Source organism: Erpetoichthys calabaricus, chromosome 2 (genome assembly GCF_900747795.2).
Source record: "Erpetoichthys calabaricus chromosome 2, fErpCal1.3, whole genome shotgun sequence".
NCBI lineage: Eukaryota > Metazoa > Chordata > Cladistia > Polypteriformes > Polypteridae > Erpetoichthys > Erpetoichthys calabaricus.
In genome coordinates, this window is record NC_041395.2 from 275217150 (window position 1) to 275241140 (window position 23991).

The 23991-nt window shown below is 34.0% G+C and overlaps 1 protein-coding gene across 1 annotated transcript in view; it reads right to left on the reverse strand.

Moving 5' to 3' along the window:
• lrmda (leucine rich melanocyte differentiation associated) overlaps positions 1–23668 on the reverse strand; it is a 1173034-nt gene extending 1149366 nt beyond the window's left edge. The window contains exons 1-2 of the mRNA XM_051923742.1: positions 23437–23668; positions 21957–22057 (exon numbers count right to left, since the gene is read on the reverse strand). Of these exons, the coding sequence (XP_051779702.1) occupies positions 21957–22057; positions 23437–23478 (143 nt within the window). The 5' untranslated portion in view covers positions 23479–23668. The remainder of the gene's footprint in view (positions 1–21956; positions 22058–23436) is intronic.
• Positions 23669–23991: the final 323 nt, after the last annotated feature.

Consider the following 23991-nt stretch of genomic DNA (forward strand, 5'->3'; position numbering starts at 1 on the left):
ACCCTACGCACAAAGCAATGACAACATAAGAGAGGCTTAGGGTCAAACTCTGTGAATGTTCTGGAGTGGCCCAGGCATACCCAGGACTTGAACCCAATCGAACATCTCTGGAAAGACATAAAAACAGTTGTCAAATGACAGGCTTCATCCAGCCTGACAGAGCTTGAGAGGATCTGCAGAGAAGAATGGTGGAAAATCCTGAAATCCAGGTGTGCTAAACTTTTTACATTATATCCAAGAAGATTCCAGGCCATAATCACTGCAAAGGGTGCTTCAATGAAGTATTGAGTAAAGGGTCTGAACACGTATGTCAAAGCAATATTTTAGTTTTTTTATTTGTAATAAATTTGCAAAAATGTTTTAAATCTTGTTTTCAGTTTACCCTTCTGAGGTACTGAGAGTTGCTTAATGATTTTAGCATAAGGCTGCAACATTACAAAATGTGCAAAAAGTAGTGGGGTATTTTCAGTCCCTCAGTCCAGGGATGCACTTGTTTGCTCTTCTCTACCCTTCCTTCACATTCAAATATTCACTTTTGCATGCTGCCGTGTGTCCTAGATAGTGATTTTCCCAGTTAAGTACTTTACTCCATATTCAATTCATTCATATGACTAGTGTAACAAGTTTAAACTAGCTATGGTAAAGTTCCAGTAACTTGCCTGATACCTTGGGAGCCACTAAGGGAACATCTCACCATCTTATGGTGACTTAGATCAAAGACGTCTGGCCAAATATGTTATTGAAAGAATATCCCCTAAATGGTCAATAAGGGCCTTAACAGAGGTTCACAGCTGAGTCTCAGAATATGCAGAGGTGAACAGAGAAAAGTCTGCCATTGCAAATGCACCCACAAGGGATTTTTGCTAGATAACTCAATCTCAAACTGATGCCAAGGTATGAAATTATCTTGCTCCTCTTAAAGAAAAAACCCATATACTGAGTCCCCTTTTGAAGGGTATCACAGAAAGAAATGCTGGTGATATGCAGAGAAAGAAATGCTGGTAATATGTAGGGCAATTTTCAGGAGAACCTGCAACTATAATTATAAAACTTAACCAGTTATTCTAATTTAGATTAGTTCACAAAAATCTGAACCTCACAGCAAATACAAACAAGAAGAACGCAATATACCATTAAGATGATCTGAAATTTCCACATTGTTTAACTACAAGTGCTCAGAAGCCTGGGGTAAGCACAACAAAACAATAAAAGGCCTTATACAGAGTGGGACATAAAGATCTCCCACATTTTGAAGGAGTATAAAAAATGAATGAAGCTATCTAAAAAATTGTATATATTTCTAAAAAGTACATAAAAAACTTTTTGCTTTAATGGGTATCAAAAATCTTATCAGACAAATGGCAGCCATCGTTGGCAATACATTGCTGAAGGCGTTCCCAGAAGTTCTCCATCACTCTCCGGGTCATCTCAGGCAGAATGGTGTCAAATTCCTGTCTGATCCTTTCCTTCAAATTCTCAAGAGATCGAGGACGATGTTTGAAAACCTATTCCTTTAGGTATCCCCAAAGGAAAAAGTCACATGGGCTTAAATCTAGTGACCATACCGGCCACCCCACGTCTCCCCTTAAAGAGATCAAATGCCCAGGGAACATTTCCCTCAACACTCCAAGTGAATGTCGTGTCGTGTGAGCTGTGGCCCTGTCCTGCTGAAACCACACATGTTCTGTCCTAGGTTTGCCAGGTGATTTTACAGACCCAGTTGCCCAAAGGTTAGAAATCCATAGCAAAATTGTTTTACAATGATGTATTTTGACCAAGCGTGAAGCGTGTACAGAACTCTCTCTGTGTCGCTATCACAGAACGGTTTTCATAATACGCTTGAACAACAAAGCCCCGATGTTCATTGGTCCAACTCATGATGGGTACTGAAAACAGTAAAGCCTAACCTACCAAATGAGACCAACCCCACCTCTCTACCCCCACTACAGCCTGCACAGTTCTCCCTCGAAACGTGGGAAATCTTTATGTCCCACTCTGTATGTCTTGAAATCAATTTACATCACAAAAAAAAAAAAAATATATATATATATATATATATATATATATATATATATATATATATATATATAAAGGAGAGTTGGGATCCGAGAGACTGTGTTTGTGTGTTTGTGGAGGGATGGAGAGTTAAAGCGGGTCTTGGAGTCACGTGATCATATCCCCTCCCATTCACCTCATTTCATTCACTTCATTTCGCTCCGAGCTGAGCTCCGCAGCTGACGCGGTCTTGCTGTTCTTTTTCCTTAGTGTTTAGTCGTTTCTCCTTTACTGATTTACTGTTTAGTAGACGCGCTACTTACTGAATAGTATTTTTTCCTTTAGTGTTTCTTAGTGTTTAGTAGAAGCGGTGTGTGAAACGAGAGTTGGGACCCGAGAGACTGTCTTTGTGTGTTTGTGGAGGGATGGAGAGTTAAGTGGGGGGGGTTGGAGGGGGAGGGGCGGGGGGGAGTCACGTGATCATCTCCCCTCCCATTCACCTCATTTCATTCACTTCATTTTGCTCCGAGCTGAGCTCCACAGCTGACGCAGTCTTGTCGTTCTTGATTTGCTTTTCACATGGCCAACTATACGTTGCATGCTCAAGAGTAAGCTCAGCGCACAGCTTGGTCATATTACAACCGGAGGGGCGAACTGACAACATGGTGTACAAAGAGATCCTTAACAAATAATTATTGGTATATTTTCCCTCAGTTTATTATTTTAAATTTTAAAGCAGTACTTCGCCGCTGCAAAGCGTGGGTATTTTGATATATATATATATATAAATAAAAATAACTTAAGAATACTGGGTTTGAATACCAGCCTCTTCACCGACTGTGTAGAGTTGGCACTTATTCCCAAATCTGTATAGGTTTTTCTCTGGGTACTCCAGTGCTACATCCCCTAAGTGCATGTTAGATTACTTGACAATTCCAAACTCTTTGACTTGTGGTATGTCCTGCATATTTTAGCCAAAACTTAATTGACACCTGGACTAAAAGAGTATTACAGAAGCAATATGGGAAACAAAAATATAAGAGAAAAAGATAGGGAAAAAGGTTTTTATGCCATTCGAAAAAGGCTAGCTGGTCATGTACAACATATAAAAAGGATCTGGCTCATGTATAACCAGATATACATACAGTAAGTGTGTTCTAACATGAATATGTTCAGCAGTCCTTGTTATTCGACCTTAGTGCTAGCTTTAAATTATTATTATTACTTTAATTATTTCTAAAGATGCAATATCAGCTTGCCTAAAGGTGCAATATCAGCTTGCTGAATTAGAACGGAATAATGGACTTGCTGAGGGGAACACAGCATTTACAGATTTTAGCATGGTAAATTAGTTCCTAGTAAATTTAAATAAAATATAACATACACCTACATTAAGAAAGGCATGGCATATAAAACACATAATTACTTTCTAAGGTTGACACACTGCTCTCTCTTCAGATCTTATGTGACAATTTGAAAGAGGAAATGAACTAACCGCAAGTGTTCTGTTTTTAGCTGCATGCACGTATGTATATTTCAAAGTGGCATACAACCATATCATGCTCAGGAAATATACTTTTCTTAAGAACAGCATAACTGATTTCGTACCAACTGCTGTAAATGGTAGAAATGATATAGCCCAAATTAGCTAGTGTTCTAAGAATGCATGTGCTGTATGACCATGTTAACATATGACAGAGAACGTCAAACGCTTAATCATTACAAAGAATGCTGTAAGAAACATGTTAAATTGTAATAATTAAGATTAATACAAGCACTGTCCATTAGTTATCAATTATTTTTTAAAACCTGTTATGACGGATTGTGACCTTTTACATTGGAAAGTTATTGCCTTTCTTGTCAGGATAAACTTCACTCACTCTTTGACATAAAATGTGAAAAACTGCACAACATTAATTCTACTTACATCAAGTCTAGGTTGTTGGCTGATCTGAAAATAAGTGGTGACCCAAAAATTGAATTGTCTTTGTTTTCCATTGGTACTCTTACATAACTTTCAGGGAAAACATATAGTAAAAAATAAAAAAAAAACACTACAGACGTTTACCTTAGAGTTTTACAATATGCTAAAGGCCTTAGACTTCTAGTTGCCATGTAAGAAGTATATCCAGCACAAGAACCTTAATAGCGCAACATTTTGGATGTGTTGGACATCACTGAAAATAACTATCCAGGAAATTTTCACAACAGCTTTAACCAATTTGGGATCACAAGATTATACTAGAACCAACCAACACGGCCATGATAATTATAACAGAGAACAGGATCAGCCAGGAGGGAAACATACAAAATACAAGTGGAGCTTCTTAACTTGATTTAGACTAAGGACTGACCGCTGCACCTTACTACCATCCATTTATGCTTTTCTTTCCACAGGGAGCAGGAACGCACATCAGGAGCAATGAACAAATGCAAGAAACCCACTTTGGGTGGGGTCACAATCTTTCCTTCACTATCACATGTCTGTATTCACTCACATTGGGGCTAATTTACAGTTGTCAATTGATACAAACATGTGAGATGTGGGTAAAAAAATACAAGTAGGAAGACTGTGCACTTTCAACATAATGACTGGGCTGAGCATCAAACAGAGGTTTCTAGAGAGTCAAGCAGAGGTTTCTAGAACTATGAGGAAACACCAGTAACCATCATTCACACCGTGCCATCTACCTCAGTATTGTAAGATTAGACAAAACATGAAATTACATTACATTTTATTAGGGTTCAATTGATAATGTCTTCCTAGTAGAATTTAGTTAATTTACTGAGAGCAGATGAATGTCAAGTTAAGGTACTTTCAAGTTTACACCAAACATATGTGAAAAGAGAACTCTTAAATCAGGGAATATATTTTCCCTCAAAAAAGCAAAACAAATATGGTGACATGAGTCCCTTTTCAGATATTCTTGAAAACAGTGGTATGCATACAGTATTACTACACATTGATAATGAATGCTGAACAAGACCAAGCCAAAAAAAAAAAAAACAAAAGCTAAAGTTTGTCAATCATAATGCTCGCTATGCTCCTTCATTCCTTTATATGCATAAAGTCTAAACATTGCCAATTGATAGCCAATATACAAGACACCTCTTTCTATATTACTTTCCATTTTTTGTTACCGTCGAGAGATTTGACTTTAAGAGATAGTGTATCTAGCATTAAATTTATATGAAATTTTCTAAATTACCATCACACTACAAGTTTACAAATGTAAATTGTTTTTCTTAAATTCTAAGCCGGGGCAGCCAAAACCGTCTATACATTTTATTATTTTCTTATGTAGTTCATCAGGCTAGAATGGAATGATAACAGAAAACGTAAATTGAAGACGAGCAATTTCAATATTCTGAAACAAATGCAAATCAACACTAAAGATGCAGTGTTGCATATTCTTATGGAAGCAATTCAAAGCTTGTCTAAGAGGGAAACGTCTAATAAATAAGCTTATATCTCTCTGAAGGTATTTCTCTCTTCTGTCTTATAAACCTAATTAAGCTTGAAGAACATCACATTTTCCTAAAAGCATGATAAACAGATCCAGTTATTCAAGAATATTATTTTTAAATAGAGCTGATAGATCTAAACTGAAATATTCTGATTTCTATCCAAGTGCCAATTCCCCTGCCCACTTTTCAAGTAATTTAAGGACTTCCTTCATATAGTTTTTCATATTCTTTAAACTGACATTTTATCTTCATACCAGCATCTCGGCAGATTGAACATGCACTAAGACAATGACAGCCTTTCTTTGGCTGTCACTTCTCATTTTGGCAAAGGCTGATGTCTTATACTGGCTTATGCCAATAATAGCCCCATCAAAAACAGCAGAGACTACCTGGCTCTGAAGTAAAAGCAGCTATTCACATTTGTGACACTCATTTGTCAATTAACAGGATCTTTCCAGTGTTGACACTTGGGACTTAAAAGATACAGTCTAGAATGTGATGAATTAAAAAAGACAGATGAGTAAGCTATGAGCTGCAAAGTAATACTATAATGTGCTTTAGATATGAATATCAACTGACACCCCTGACAGGCCATACAAGGTTTTATTTCATTTCACACTGTATCTAGGCTTCATACTTTGTCTCCTTTGTTCTCTTTTCATCAGGATTCTAACATCTCATTCTGACAGCCAGAGACATTTAAAGCACTTTCATTTAAAATGCAAGTTAGCGTACTTGATTTGTCATTAAAATGCAAAACGGTTGCCATCATAGGTACAGTATACGCAGGTATGCTTAAACAGGTTTATCTATAAAGCAAAGGCTTAAAATGGCTTCATCCCCTTTTATAAACTGTTCAAACAGATTGCTATATTCATTATTAAATGACAACATAATGGGAAGGGAGCGTTTTTATTGATTCCTTCTGCATACAACTTGAAACACCAAACAAAAGTTTAAGTCTATGACTATATAAAAATGCATATTTCCTAAATGTTTAATGGTATCTCAATATGAATAAACTTCCAGCATGGCATATACACAAAATATTTACTTAAAACGGTGAATGGACTAGCTCAAAGAAAGCAACAAAAAATGCAATAAATACTTAAAAAGGATAAACTGCTGCGTGCCTGCATTATGTATCATAAATTAGTCTCTTCGTATTTATCAAGCAAACAATGCCGAGTGAAGAATAGGGGAACATATTGTATGTATGTCAGGAGATTTCAGCTGAATGTGAACATTTCAATTAATGGATATGAAATTTGACAACGTTAGGAAACACCACACCAGCTGTCCAAATGGACTCTGACCAATAGTGGTTTTAACATGTTGTATAAAAATATTATTAAGTAGCTTTATGATGGAAAGAAATCAAATACCCAGGAAATTGGTGGTTTCTGTAACAACCAGGAGGTGAGTGATTTCAAATAGATGATGTAGCATGACTATATCAAGTTATATTAATATGCACCTGCTTGCAAGTCGATGACAACATAATCTTCCACTATTATTCAGATTTTAAAGGCCTTTCAGAGTCAAAGCTGTGACTAATTTATGCAGAAGCCTGAGGTGAACATCACACAGAAGAGTTGGCATGCTACATTTTTTAGCAACACATGTTTTACTTTTTACTTTTTTCATTTCTAGGAAAGTATGCTAAAGTAATTTTATGCTTCTATTGTTACCTGCAACAACTGCTTTAATCATGACTGAGCCACTGGATTAAAGGAGAATTGTAGGACGCTAAAACATTTCCTGGAGTTAATAAGAATAAAATAAACACAATTAAATAATCTTTAAGGAGAGAAAGATAATTTTAACAAAGTTATGAAATCAAAATAAAAGTTAGAAGAAATCAAAATTGTGTACCTAGGAACAAAAAAAAAAAAAAACAGTGAAAACAAATGGAAAGAGCAAGTTTATTAAAAAGGTCTGTTTTAGGGTTCAGAAAATCCTTTTACTTCAAAAGGTTTACACTAACCTCAAATGTCAAAGATAAACATAAATCATAATGTTGATTACATTTTTGGATCAACTTATTCTTTAAATGATATTCTATGTATAAACAACAAACAATACAATATATATTCCGTTTTACTATTGGCAGATGCATTACAAATGTATCCATTAAAAAGAGTTTATTATAAAAAATGACGTATATCTATATTACAGACAAACAAATTTCATCCATTCATTTATTCAACCTGCTTAATCCATTGTGAAGGTTGTGGTTTCAGCAGTATGAAGAGTAAAGCTAGAATCCACTACTCTATTCAGGCCACACTTGGACACACACCCACATTCACTCATACAGTGTCAATTTGAGTTGCCAAACAAACTTAGACGTGTGTTTATGGGATGTGAGACTACACCAGTGTTCTTAGATTAAAATCCAGGTAGAAACAAAAAAAAATGTGCAACCTCTCCACAGACAGTGAAATGAAAACAATAATGGAGCCAGCAGGCAAATGTACTAACCACTGTGTCACTGTGCCAGCCAAAGAATGTCATAAATATATGAACTTTGTAAAATGCCCCTAACATAGACAATTCTTAGTAATAATAGCATCATCATTTATTAACACTGAAAAATCACAGTTGTTAACACCATTTGTGCAATTTTAAAAGTGATTTTTCTGTGAACTTAACATAAAATATAAAATGGCCTGATTAGATTATTTTGAATATACATTTTATACATTAAACTCACTATAGTTATTTGGGTGCACACATATATTCATAAATGCTACATTCCAAATAATCATTACTTTCTCCCAGTTGACCTCTGTTTGGAGTTACTTTTCTTTCACCTTTAACATGTTCTGTGTTTTACCATATTACAGATATATATATTTGTAATATAATAACTTCAGTGCTTTTCTGTTTCTTGACTGTTTTGCAGAACTTGGAGAATACTGAAACTTTTCCATTCTTCAGGCTTTCAAATGTCTCCGCTTACGTAGAATTTACATTGTTTTAACTGAGATGACCCACATACGCAGTAACAACAGAATAGACTAAATAATTTGTATAGCTGTATATAAGAAACTGATAAAATCAAATACTTATGCTTTTCTTGGTGTCCCTATTATTTGTTGGCATCCAATAATAGCTCCACTTTTGTTGTCATGCCAGGTAAGAGGGTTTGGTTTTATTAAGTCACTTCTAATTTAACAAATTCAGACCTATAAGAGGTTTTAGTACTTAGCAAATCTGAATAACATCCTGCATTTCTGGAGCATTTGGTCATCCTATGCATCATTATCATAACGCAAGGGACATTCAAGCTTGTTGCTCTGGAGGCACAGTGGCTGCACAGTTTCATTTTTATCTCAGGACTGCATTCACTTGATGACTGATTATTTCTTAGTTAGATATACTCTATTTCTCCACAAGGGGAAATGAAAACTTTGCAGAAGCTAAAAAATTTATATTATAACAAGCAAATAATAATCCCTCAAACACACAAAAGAACTTATGGCTTGAATAAGAAGCTGCTACTTTCAATCACAGGATTGTAGGTGGCAGTAAGATGTGGTCAGATATGCTCAATTGTAGTGCAGGTTTATATTTAAAAGCATTTTACATTTGAAATGACCAACTTCATTTTGTTGTGTTCACAAATCTACCCTGCTATTTGACATTTGTTTGTTCTGATGGCCCCCTGGTTAAGTCAACAGCATTCTGGGGTCAGAATGATTCCTTCATTTTTATTTCAGGACAAAGTACAGGACTTTGAAAGCAAGAAAAAGCAATACAAAGTGGATCTACTATCTTCAGCCATTCGGTTAGCATTGCCTCAGCAATACAAAATTTCACAAAACAGCATGCTTGTGTGAGTAATATTCTAAATGATACAGTACATATCTGGAAAGAGTTACAATAACATGGCAATTTATAACAAGAATACATGAAAATTTAGGGTAGAAAGGGTGAGAAAAGTTACACAGATGAACCTGTCCAAATATATGTTTACATAATGCAGCCTCTTGCAAAAAGAAACATGCATTTTACAGTCAAGAAGTAACACACACTGGATGTATTTATTCTAATAGTACTAGAAAAAATAACAATTTAAAGTTTAGTTAAAGAAAGGGCATATCAACATCTGTCTGCAAAAGGAAATTCTGAAAATTTAAAAAGTTTGCAAGAAACATAATGTCTTTTTGGCTGGTGCTCCAGACGTGATGGAAGATCAAATTTACTTACATCTGCTGGAGTATGTGAATTTCCCCTTGGGATTAATAAAGTATCTGTCTATCTATCTATCCATCTATCTCCTAATCTGTTATTCCAAATCAGAGCTGTGAGAGGAACAAACCTTATTCTTCAATGTAGAATTATTATTCATTTGCTGTTTCCTTTTACTGTGTAGCTGAAGAGCCTAACCATTCCAACAAAACTTCTTTTAGACACTAGATTATTTTAAATATAAATAACACCTTGATCCCTTATGATCAAGACTTCCTAAAGCCCAAATGCAAATTATCCAACGTTCTTTACCATCAACGCCTGTCCCTACAATAACACTTCTCATGAAACAATTATTCCTATATTACTTTTAGATTCCTGCCTTTTTTCCTATGTACTTGAACAAAAATAATTCTTCTCTTTTGCTTAAACTTGTCAGGATCAGTTAATTTCATTTTGACGTGAGTGTATTAATACACAATATTTTTGACTTTCATCTGCTGTATAGACAGAGATGGTCCAGACTCCTTAGAATCTACTTGTCAAACTTCACAAATGCAATGGTGTCAAAGATAAAAACATTTAAAGAGCTAGGATGAAAGTTACAGAGCAAAATGGGTGACAGAGCTTTTACAAAATCTGCCTATCATGCAAGGCATACCAAGCATGAAAAGATTAAATGAAGATTAAAAGATTTTGTCAAAGAAAAGTTTTTTAGAACACTTTCTGGACTATTTTAAAAGCTGACTTGCCCTGTATAAAAAGACTAATATAATACATAGTGCCATAAAGAAGCATTTTTCTCTCTGTTTCATTAGCTACACTACTGTGTGTTTTTCCTGGTGAAGGGTATTAAACGTGAATGGCACGGTGGTTACCATGGTTGCCACACAGTTCCAGGCTCCTAGGTTAAATGTAAATATGAATATGTCAATGGCTGTGTGAGTGGATGTGTGTAACTGCGTCCTGCGATGGACCGATGTTCCAACCTGTGTTGTTTCTCCTCCTGTGTGTACCCAGTGTAGCTGAGATAAGACTATTATTCTACAAATCCAAAGTGGATACAAATTTAGAAAATGGATGTGTGAATGCTATCAGATCTTCAATCAAAATCTGATATTAAAGAGGCCCTGAGTGAAGAAAACATTCTGATACTTATTTACTTTATCTATGAAAGAGCGTTACTCAGTACTTATTACGTGATAACAAGGAATGTGCCATATGTTGCAAAGTAATAGCCCCCCGAACCAGTTATGGCATCTTTAAAAGACTGTATTAAATTAACCTTTGGATAACACACTGAAGATAGACAAAAATAATTTTAATCAAAAAATGCCCAATCCTAGTCTATAGATAGGTACATTTCCTGAACTGATGGTTAGCAATTTGGTGAGCAACTGACACAACAACCATTACAAGTAAATGCAATGATTTTTGAGAAAGCAGTAGACTTTCTAGAAGGAAATGATCACAACCTAACAGGAGGGGATGTTTATATGCGAATCCTAACTATCTAAAACACTGTGCAACACTGAACGGCTTACACTAAAGCATCATCCATGCTGTTTCTCTGTGATCTTATGCAAGAAATATATTACAAAAACGGTTGCAATTTTTAAAATGCATCAAAGTATTCATGGTTTTTAGTGATTTAAGAAAAACCTATTAAGAGCCTATATGTATAATCACTAATCTCCTTAATCAATCTGGGTAAAATGACTGGTCCCAGTGATTTATTTGTTTTCATACCTTAGTCAGACTAGTGTTTTGCTTTCTATAATACTATAGCACATTCCACAATTACCTCTGTCCTGAATATGTACTCACTGCAAAACTACTTAAAGAACCTCTTAGAGCCGTGTACTTATAAGACTTGGCACTATTTTCATATGGGTTACACAGGTACCTGTTCTTTGACAATATTGTTCTTGCGTTTTTCTCATCAAGCGAAGAGATCTGCTACTAATATTTGTTGCATCAGTTCAAAATTCAAACTTATGAAACTAATTCTTTTTGGTTCTGCAGAGCTTTTTTGTGTCTCACAATAGTATGAAAAATTCGTCTCTTATATTATGAGAACAGAATGAGTTTAAAAACCTCCATATTCTGAATGTTGTTTTGATCATAATAAAATGTCATATAGTGGTATCTCCCTTCAAACTACCACTGCTGAGGTAAAAAAATTGTTGATTAATCTATAAATTCCTTCTCCTAACTGGCCAATATGTACTGGTTTATAACAGGTTATATTTGGGTATTTAAAGCGAGCTATGACTATTATTATAAAATTCTCTTTTAATTTTGCTTTATTGATATGACTATAAAGTTGATTTATGGACAATACTCTTTGTATTTTGGATGTGTAATACACTTGCAGTGTCATGTAACTGTTTTGCTAGATTTTTGTCTTAACCCAAATTCGTCAGAAGTCTTCTAAACTTGTGCCCATCTATCCTACATGAAGATCTCAGCCGCATATTGAAATTTTTTACCTTTTCTGTTTAACTTATAACACATAACACACTAAGAATTTCCAAACAAACCACCTTGCCAGCTGTGTTTCTAAATCTTTTACCTTGCTATTTCATGTTGACTTTTCCAAAGTACAGTGGAACCTCGGGTCACGAACCACGTACAAATCAGGTTACGACCAAAAAAGTTCGCCAAACTTTTGCATCTGTTCACGACCACACACTTGGGTGACAAACAAGCCAGTTTCCCTTCCAGTTCGTACGCACCGATGATTTCCGCACGTGTTCAGTCTCTCCCTGTGCATTCGCTGTGAACTCTTTGTGCTCTATTTCGCTTCCCTTCCGGTTCGTACGTTCCAGTGATTTACGCAAGTGTTCAGTCTCTCCCTGTACAACATTGTTCTCGGTCAGACGTGCATCATGCAGAGGGACTTTACCTTAAAACTGTAATCTCCTCTCCACCCAGCTTCCTGCTCACTTCCTTTATGCCAGAACTCGACTCATGCAAGGTTAGTTTTCTTGGTTGCTTATGGTTTTGTATAAATTAAGGATTTTTCAAATGTTCATTTTTTTCCCTATGCTTAAAACCTGTTAAAAAAAATTGTTTACAGCAAGCGGTTCGTAAGGCTATAGCGTGAACTCTTGCAATGTTAGTTTTTTCTGTTCAAGGTTTTCTCAGTGTTATTCAATGCTTTTATATTTAGTTTACTATTACACAGTGCATTCTATGGTATAATTAACTATTTTTGTGCTTAAAAATCTTTAAAAAAATATATTTACATACAGTTCGTAGGGTCTGGAACGGATTAATTGTATTTACATACAATCCTATGGGGGAAATTACTTCGGGTCACGACCAAATCGGGTTGCAACCAGAGTTTTGGAAAGAATTACGATTGTGACCTGAGGTTCCACTGTATAGGATTAAATCAAAATACAAAAGTTTTTTATATTTTGGCACTCTTTCATCTTTACCGCCAGAAACCAACATTTTCCCGTCCCTTAATTTTATATAATGCTATATGAATATAATAATTTAATATATATAATGCATCAGGTTACCCAATTTCTGTTTTCTATTAATTAAAACAGGGTCATGTATTTTAAAATGCTCTTGGTTATAATGGCGCCAGACAGCAGCAATATGTTGTATGCTCATCAGCAATGCAAGTAGGAATGTGTACTCAGTCCACATGATGTAGTAGTATTTCATGTTACACTATTCCATATACTCTCAATTTAGTGTTCAAAATGCATTTGTGTCTTGTGGATACTCTCACAAACTCCAGGTTAAGAGACTATTCCCTTCTGAATACCCAATGTAGTTAAAAGTGCTATGGCTTTAACTAAGCTCTTCTCATACTGCATTTGACATTATCATAGGTAAAAGAAATTGACATGTCATCTACAGTGTGAAAATGACATTACGTCTTTATGTTACGAGGGACGTTTCATATCCATCATCATAAAGACAATTAGACGACTTTGTCAGCACAAAAGTTTGATCACATTAAGTGGAAGGAGAGCTGTAAATTTTGGAGATCTGGTCGTTTGGGTCATTTGTAGTAAAAAGAGAGCACTTTTAACCAACCTGTTTATAACTTTTTTAGCATCTCTTAAATAATATATAAATGGAGAAAAAATAAATAAGAAATTGAACTATTAGAACAACAGAACTGAAAGCACTGCAGTAAACTTAAACTTCAGTAAATTGAGGATGCTAATTGAAGACTGAATGATCTATTTACAAAGTCATCTCCTAAAATATTTACAAATAAAACCATTATTATTTTTAATCCTGTATATAAAAAGAAAATATATAAAGTACTAATATCTAATGTGAACATTTAATTCATAAAAAGTGCAAAAATAGACATAAAAATTAATACCTTGGACAATTCAAGAAATCAATGAGATTCAGGTCAAATCAGAAAAGATTAAAATATTTGCTTGTTGCAGTGTATTTGACAAAAGCCGAAAAGTAAAATAAAAGTATCTATTACAAAAGTTCAGAGGTCTTTTGTCAAAACATAAACTATATACTCAAATCCTTGTGTAATCCATATTGTTTAAATGAGAATATAGCAAATTACCTCTACAATAAAAGAGAGATGAAATCAGCAACCTCAACAACTTAGTTGAAGTGCTAGGTCACAGAAAACATTAATAAAGACTCTGATCCAAAATTATTTTTCAACAACTCGGGTGTTTTTTTTTACTCGTTTCTTTCACTTTATTTCTATTTGGAATTAACATGCAAATTACAAGCTTGTGAACATTGATTAAGGTAGAAAGAGCATTTTCACATGGAACAGTTAACTGAGAAGCCCTGTTGTAATAAGAGAACAACAAAAGTACATTGTTTAGTCTGTATTCTTGCTTTTTAAGATACAGTATGTTTAAATATACCAGTATAAGAGTAATTCAATTGGATGGTCAATATATCTAGCTCACAGATCGTGTATAAAGTACACTTTAATGTTTCAGAATAAGATTTACAGTGGTATTTAAATTAATATTTCATCTTAAAATAAATAGTAAAATTATTACATGTCACAATAATTTTATATTTTTAAATGCTAGGGAATTTAGTTACTAATTCTCTGTATAAATTATTCACAAGTGCCACTTGCTCTACTATCCAAAGTCAGCTAAAAGTTATTTTATGTAAATAAAAATCATACTTGGGTTAAATGATAAAACTTATGACTGCACTAATGCTATGCCTGCTAAATACACCTGATATCCTTCTGTTCGTGATACACAGTGTCATTACACCCTGGTATCTGAAAGGAAAATGAGCACTCATAATTGTTTATTTTTTTGAAAGAGAAATATCATGTACTTTCATTTTTTAACATTAATCTATACATGTACACATGCAGTTGTTTCTGAATAATGATAAATAATGTAATCTACAGAAGAAGTAATTGTTCGTAATTTTATTAATAATTTAAAAGACGGAAAGCATATAAATATTTCATTTTACAAACAGACCTTTAAATGAACTGCATTAGAGATGTAGACCATATAGCGGGATGTTAGCCAATTTTTATCCATTTAAATATTAAAGTTTTAATGCTATTAGAAACTAAGCATTACTATGCTAGTTTTGGTAGGTCAGGCACTATTTATGTACTGATGTAAAACAGTGGCTCTGACTAAATGAAGGTCATATATTTAAAAACATTCCATTAAACATTTCTTGAATTATTAAATCAAACTTCAAGAGGTTTCCCAGCCAGTTATGATATGCAACTTAGTACTGTCAACTAGGATGAGCACTTCAATCATATTTGGGAACACTAGTTTTAACCACAAATGAAAAGGCATTGCCCAAAACCAAAAAAAAAATTAAGAGTAACATTATAACTTTGAAAAAATGCCAAAATTTATGTTAACAAAGACTGCAGATAATCTGACTGTTTATAAGCATATATGTACTTCACCAATGCAATGCAATAAATTTGCCACATATACAGTAACATACTTCTTTCTGAATAATGTGGACTTTTGAAATGTATATTTAAATATTCTGTAAAATAAATAATATCAGGATACAAAATGAAAAAATTTTGCAGGACCATTCTGTGCGACTAATTATCAAAAGTATCAGACATACAAATCCTTGGTCATGAAATATGTCTTTTAGACTCTTTTCAACCTTCATAACTTGACCCTAGTCATTATGTAAAATTCCATGCATACACATTTAATATTTTCTCATTAAAAAAAATGACACATCATTGCAGTTTACTGGTCACATGCTTCATTTTCTTAGTAAATCCTTTTTGAAATAATATATCAAGTGAAGTATGTCATAAGAAGTCAGTTTGTTAAATAAGTTCAGCAGATATTGAAGATGCTTGCTATACAGTATATCTTAATTAATAGAAGAAGGTCACTGCAAGGAAAACAATATTAATGATCAGTTCGGCATCAATAACTAATAAACTAACACAACACAGATCAAAAAATATTAAGAGTATCGTATTGGAATTTTCGGTTGATCCCAACAATGTCCATTACCTAATCTTATCACACGTTGCACAGATTGATGAAATGAAACATCAACCATCAATGCTAGTAAGGCTGTTCATTGTTCTCTGTAATCTTGAATCTTTTCATTGATTTGCATAAATAATTCAGGCCACAAATATCCATATACTCACTATTTATCATTAACCGAACTGACAGGGAAGATGGTATCATAATGGCAGGCGTTAATAATACCCAGATAAAAACAAAAAGTGGAAAGAGTTAAAGTAAATTCTACCTCAGCACTTTGTTTGCCATCTACATTTATAAGTGTGCATTTAACAATAATATACCCCTAATGTTTGCCATTTTCATCGTAAAGTGATGATAAATTAATATGATGAAACTGTGCAGACCTAACAAATCCTTATGTTGAAGCCAGACTTCCACAAATGTTTAGCAAGTGTCAGCCATTAAAGAGCAAAACCTTGTATCTGAATAGCACTTTTATAGTATAGACCATTGTAGACAAGAAAATATAAATATTAATGTCATTCATAATATAAAAATCAATACAAATGTTCACATTTGTCCAAACTATCATTTAATTTACATTTAATTATGTATTGTTTTAATTTTAATAGGTAATCCATTTTTATTTTAATAAAAAATGCAAACATACAATAAATATATTTTTCATAACAATTTATATTTGGAAAAATATATTAGGCGTAACAATAACACCAGTTTAAGGTTTTGCCCTTAATGACTATTTTGAGATTATTATGCATACCTTTTGTATGCCATGACAGATAAAACATAAATCACCCAAAAGAGAAAAGTCAATTAGCTTAATATTTCTTTCTCACCCTTATTTAGCTTTCTACATTATTTGTTGTAATTGGCAACAATTATGTTAATTACTAACTACTGCCTGAATACTATATTTACTGTAATTGAGCGTGTTATGTACCTAAAACAAAGCTGGCATTTGTTGGGCATCAGAAAGGCAGAATAGTGTAAGCCGATATTTTGAAACCATGTTTATATACCTTCATTAAATGAGGGCAGAGCAGATTTCATGCAATGTTAGTCTTAAAGTACTGGTTCATTAAGGATATTAATTTTCTGATAACTACACATTCATGCTTGACACATTAGAGCAATGGAGGATTTTGCAATTATTAATATGTGACAGATTCAAGCGCACAGCGAATCAATTAAACAGCAGAATTCGCAATCTGAGTAAAGATAACTGCCTCAGACTACAATTTTCACATGACAAAAAGGGCCATTCAGACTTCTTCAATACCTGACAGGTCAAGAAAGAAGTACGAAACAAAAGCACCTTATAACCATCATCTCTCCTTTTTACTTGTCAGATCAACTTTGCTAGAGTCGTTGCTGAAATGGCATCACCGTACCAGCTGCCACAAGGTGATTTTTCATGTCTTGTCAAAGAAATCTTTTATTCTATTTGCTCTGCATTAACATGTCACATTTATTGATCAAGCCCTTTATGCAGCCACAGCAGGGCACCATGCTCTTGTACTTAAGGGTCTTTGATGTCTCGATGACAACTCAGGCCGAATAATGCACATATTAAAATGCACTTAATGCAGAAATGTGTTTGTGCATGACAGGTACATTAATATCAGCAAAAGACACTGATAAATATGCAATTGCTATCATTAAATATTTCTCCATTTCAGATAACCTCAACATTATGAAGTAACTCTTTCTTTTTATGGTTCACTAAACAATAATTGTATGTCGATGATTTGGAACTATAGAAGATGAATTTTTTTTCTTATATTTTGGCCACAGAAGGCATTAGAAGAGAACCAAACAGAGGTTTTAACTAGCAGTACAAACCCAGGTTATTGCGAATTTCATGAAAGCAATGCGTCTCAACAAATGACGATTACAGCACGTGGGAGAGAATGAATGAAGACAGTCACAAATTTCTTACAGACTTGAAGCAAATTATATTAGCCACATTGACGTGGTTTATCTTTTAGTTCTAAATTTTGCAAAAGTGAGTATACAAGGATATAAACTGGATTGTTACTTCTGAACAACAACAGAAAACCACACACTTTGAATAATAATTTAATATCAGATTACAAATCCTTAGTGCTTTTATAAGCTAGCAAAAGTAGCAATTGACAAAGCAATGAAATCGTGCATGCAAGAAACTGAAATTCTTGCTGAGATCTTAACTGCACAAAGTACAGTACAACCTACAAAAATACAATAAGCTGGAGGCCATAATATGACTGGAGAATTACACATGTGCTCAAATGTAAGCACCTCTAATTATTTTATAGATATTGCAGTTCACACTTAATAATTGTACATTAGACACACTAAACCTGTAAATTTGATTTTAAATGGGAATATAATTTTAAAGATTCAATTTCCCAAAAGGAAAAAAAATGCAGATTCAGAGAGTTACTGCAAAGGTTTAAAGGAGCTGTCGGATATAAGGTGGCAGGATTCTTAAATTAACACATACGCCAAAATGCATTAATTACATTCAGAACGATAACGTAACTCTAATTACATTTAAGGGAAAAAAGCAGCATAAGTTGATCATATTTCAAGTATGGTGTAAAAATGTTCATCACAGTAAACTACAAAAGAGACAAATTAAAAGCTGTCAAAATGTCAAACAACCACCACTCAACAATAATTTAGCCAATGTTCTGAGCCCTTTGCAGCAAGCTATCAATTTCAAAAGTCACAGGATACATCTCATGATTGTTTGTAAACTCATAGGAATCTGTAACAAATCCTGTTAAATCAGACTGCAACACATAGTGCCTTTTATTATTACTTGCTTAGTGGAGAAAAGAAAAGCATGTACATTAACAGGTTTTCAAAGAAAAATTAACCACTAAATATGCTTTATGATAGAGTTAAATAAAAAGTACAACTGATCTTAAAAGATTACATGTATCTTAAGTGTTTCTTTTTTTATGAACTGAATCAACCTACTGGATTACAACCTTAACCTTCTTTTTTTTTGTCAATTTACATTTAAAAAGTCACTGACTACCAAGTATGAATATCTTTAAAAAGATAATAAAAATAAAAGAAAAAAGTTGAAGACTGTTCTTATAATATGTAGCCTAATAATAATAATATGATAATAATTATTTACATTTATATAGCGCTTCTCTCACTACTCTCCACACAGGGAGGACCACGGAAGCGAACCCACAATCTCCTTAGCCATCATACACTATTTTCATATTAATGCAAATGAAATATTTCCTTCTTGTTTAATTTGACCTCTGTAATAATTAAATGGCACTACCTATGTGTTCTAATAAACCATATAAAACATGGCACTTCAGGTTTACATAAAGAATTTTAATTGTATTCATCTTCAGACCAAATTTTAGAGTTTATATATAAAAGTCCACATTTTTATATATTGGCCAAACACTACTTTATTCGAAATACAACAACAACAAAAAAAACATTCCTCTTAGTCTGTTTATAAATCTAAAAAAATGTTTCCAAAAACAGTAGCCAATACTTTAACAGATTGTGAAATGTCATATTGAAAAATGGAAGTATCAGTATGTTACAGTAAAAGAGAAGTGGAGTAGAGTGAAAAAGCAGGAAATGTACGTAACAACGGCCATTAAAAAACACTGACTGCTCCAAAAACCAAAAGCTGCAGCATTACTAAATTCATAAAGCATGAAGTGTGCAAGACTTTAAAAGCTGAATCTCCTGATAAAGACTTACTATATTATTAATTAAGAACTATTTCTCTCTCTATTATTGATATTTCAAATTTATAGAGAAGAACAAATAATAGTAACACATTTTCAGTGCCTGATATTAGTATCACTTGACTTTTAAAATTATTACACCATTTTCCCAAAAAGACATTTAAAACAGTATGGAGGAGTGTGAAGTAGTCCAAGTGCAAAAGCATGCTAACCTGGTAACATAAATCCCTCCCCATCTCTTAAAGAATGTTAAAGCAACTGATGGAGTATTCACTGAAACAAGACAGTAAGTATAACTTAATATGATTGCTCTCTTGCTTTGTTTGTTTGCTATCCTTCCAGCATCTCAGAATTATATAGTAACTGACAACATGGTGAAAAACTACTGGGTGCATTTTATTAACTATTATTACTTTCTTGCTCTGTCTAATTGTTTAACCTAATCACATTTGACTTTGTTCCTGAAGAACTGCAGTTATGACAGGATTTCAGCCCAAGCTATTTTCTTAAGTTAAGACCAGCTCCTGTCATTACACCTGAACCACTTGTTTAGTGTGACATCTTATTTCTGCTTTCTCTCTCAAGTCCCACAAATTCCATTTCTCTTGGTATCTCTCTGTTAACTGGAGTCCTGTACTGTAAATATCACACCTTTTAGCGCCCAAGAGTTGACTCAGTCTTTACATATTACTTTCTACATTTAAGCTTGAATGCTAAAATCTGGGGTTCTTTACTATTTTTAACATTTAAGCAATTAACAATGAGGTGAAAGCAACAATGCCCAATAATTAGTTTGGTACTATTTCAGCAGCTATTTGTACTAAAATTTTGTAATGAGCACTAACCAAGTCTTCAGGAGACACTATTTAGATGTCAATAACAGAAAAAAAACAATAAAATATTAAGGAATACTTTCATTTTATTCATTCTTCTCAGTAGAGCAAAATACAGTATACACTGATGGGTATTTCTGACAAGCCAAAACAAGATTAGCAGCAAGTCATCTAATTGAATAGCATGTTCAATTCAGAGCAAAAGTTGGTTTATAATAAATAAATTGATTGGAAAGAAGACCAGCAGTTACCGTGGCTCTTCTGGAAAAAGGGATGCCAAACTCTGGCTTCATCAGTCATGCAATGGTGGCAAACTAATTCGACAAATAGCGTGGCTTCAAGCAGAGAAATCTAAATACACTAAATACTGAAATAAAAAAGGTCCCCTTTATTAGTTCTTAATGATATCTTAACAGAATATTCATAACCATTCATTGTTTTAGTTAAGAATTTCAAACTAGTCTATCATTAAGAGTTAATTTTCAAACAGCATAACAGTAAAGTATTGTATCTAAACTCTAGTTTTCCAAATGGTAGTTTATTATCTGCTTGTCAGTTTCCAAAGAAGTTACAAATCATTTTATCGGAGAATGAACTTATCTTTTGCTACTCTGTATTGCAATTTCTGTTTTAAATAAAATTACTCTATATTTAAAATTAACATTTACAAATTCTAAAACATGGAAAGAAGTAAGGCGCTTCGTTCAGAGTGAGAAGCACTGCTGGGATTTGTAATCAAATACACAGTGCTCTGTTTATGTAACCCTGTTGGCCAAATCTTAAACACTCACTTATAACATAAATATAATTAAATTAAACAAAGCACACATAAAATCATTTTGACTCGTCTTCTTTACAAAGTTTACAGTTTAGTAAGAAATAAACACAGCATCCCATAAAAGGATATGTAGTTTAATCTTCTTTTATTCTGTTTATGTAATAACTTAGGCTAAATCATAACATAATATATGATGCCCTTTATGCTATTTTTTAATGAATAAGTTGTGAAGAGTTTCACAGGCAATAAAGTGACAAAGCATTCCGATGGTATGCAAAATTCTGTTTCATGGCAGGCAGCTTCAACATGTTAAAAATTCTAAAAAATTACCTTCATATATCTTGATAAGATTCGTAACAGTGAAAAGCGTAAATACTGTACATGGGCAGTACAAGTGTAACAATAAAAAAAAACACTACTGCATCCAAACATTGCATTGTCTGTAATTGTTATAGTTGTTGCTTGTTGCTGATTTAACATTTCCTACCTTAGCTGGTTATAGCTGAGATCTAACCGCTTTGCAATTTTCCCATATCGTTCTCCTAGAAACTCTGGAATTTCCTCACAGTTTGCTTCAAGAAAGGAAACCTAAAAATGTCAAGTTAAAATCAATTTAATTCATAATGAAATTTAAGATCATTAACTTGATGTGTTTGTGTAAATCACTTTTATAATTCTCAGAGATTACCGATTATCCTTCATAATCACAAACAAAAATCCAGCATCATTATTCTAGAGGGGTGGTTTTGCACTTTGACTTTATAGAGTAAGGATATGGTTGGGGGGTTGGGGGGGGGAATGAACATGATATCAACCACATCAAAGTAAATTGAATGGAAATGTAAAATCAATCCTGGAACAAAAGTAACTATGTATACATGAAGTAATCAGTGAGTGGAAATATAAAGGAAGACACATACCAAGGAAGAACATGTAAGAAGTTGGTGAAAATATGGTATTTATTTGAGGCAACACATTACTGACTTTTTATTATGTCGTGATCTACACAAGCGGTTCACCATGTCTATTACTTTTAACAGCTACATGCACATTTGAATGTCAGTATATGCTTTAAGACAGATACAGCCCACCATTTTCACAAGTATAAAAGTTCACTGTCTTTTGAGCACTCTATGTCTGTCAGTTGAGAAGCTTGCATCTTAAGAATAAACTGAAAGTGAAAGTTTGGGACTAAATACTTAGTTAACAGATAAACCCAATTCTGCAAGGATAGCCAATCTGGTAGACACTCCTGGTTTATGTATACCTAGTCCTACAGAAACTGACTTACTGATAGAAACACATTAACAAGCACTACAAAAACATGACGTCATGAGCAACATGGGCAATCGGGAATTTGTGAAAAATAAAAGCATTCAAATCAATGCACCATTTTAAAACTAAGTTGAACAAGCTAAGCATCAAGACACACGTATACTGGGCTTTTTGTCTTCAATATTATATTTTAGGTCAATTCTCACATTTGGCTTTCTCATGCACGTTGTCAAAATACTTATGATTTATCAATAATTGGGATCCTTTTATAACTATTATCACGCACTAATTTAAGTCCGTTACACTGTGATCGTCCAGTTGGATCTACTTTTAGTTGTTGCCATTGGTTCTAAAGCTCTGTTCTTAAAAAGGTTTCTCTGCCCGTATTGTCTATGGATACTTTTCTCGCTAGTTTTTGCTGTTTTATCACAGATCTCGATATATTTCTCTTTTCAGACTGTCACTGTGCGACCTTACTGCAAATCAGTTCACTAGGCTGGCAAATCAGCCGCCCAGTCACATGACAACCATCGGTCCACTGATAAAAGGCTAGTCCGAGCGATCACTGCAGCAGCAAATTGCCCAAAGCTGTCAAAACGTAGGTCATCTGCAAACTTCACTCGTGGCACTGCCACTATAGTGCACAGATAAGGAGCTTTAGAAAGCAAGTGTTTACGATTGTCGACACTTACTTGTGTTCCATTCACCACGACATTGGACTCTCTGCCTGCCATCACTGCGTGGTAAATATCAATGCAGAATGACTGTGAAGCGGTTCTCTTTTAAAATTAACACACAAGTACAAAAAATGTGCTTGCTTTCTCTCAGGAGAGAGTAACACTAACTGTGCATTAATGAAGGCAGACTAGCGCGTGTTTCAAACTGCACTGCTTCCGTACTCAGTAGTGGTCAGCTGATCGCTAACGGAAGCAGGAGCTTGTCCCACCCCTTGAGCACGTGTGCGCGCATGTGGAACCACAAGATCTGCGCTTCTGATCTGACAGGGAAGAGCGCGCTTTGCTTTGTGAGTGTAGATTAGGACAGATCTGCGAGTAAGAACATCAAAGGCGATGAGCAGATTGTAGAGGTCAGAAATCTATTGCAACTGTGCAGTTTCTTAACAGTTTGTTATCATCTATGGGGTAGTGTAAGTTATTTCTAACTGAACACTCCCCGCATTTGGTTTAATCGGTAATCGATCGTTAAGTGAAGCATTAAGTGAAGAAAGCCTGATCTTTCATGTGATG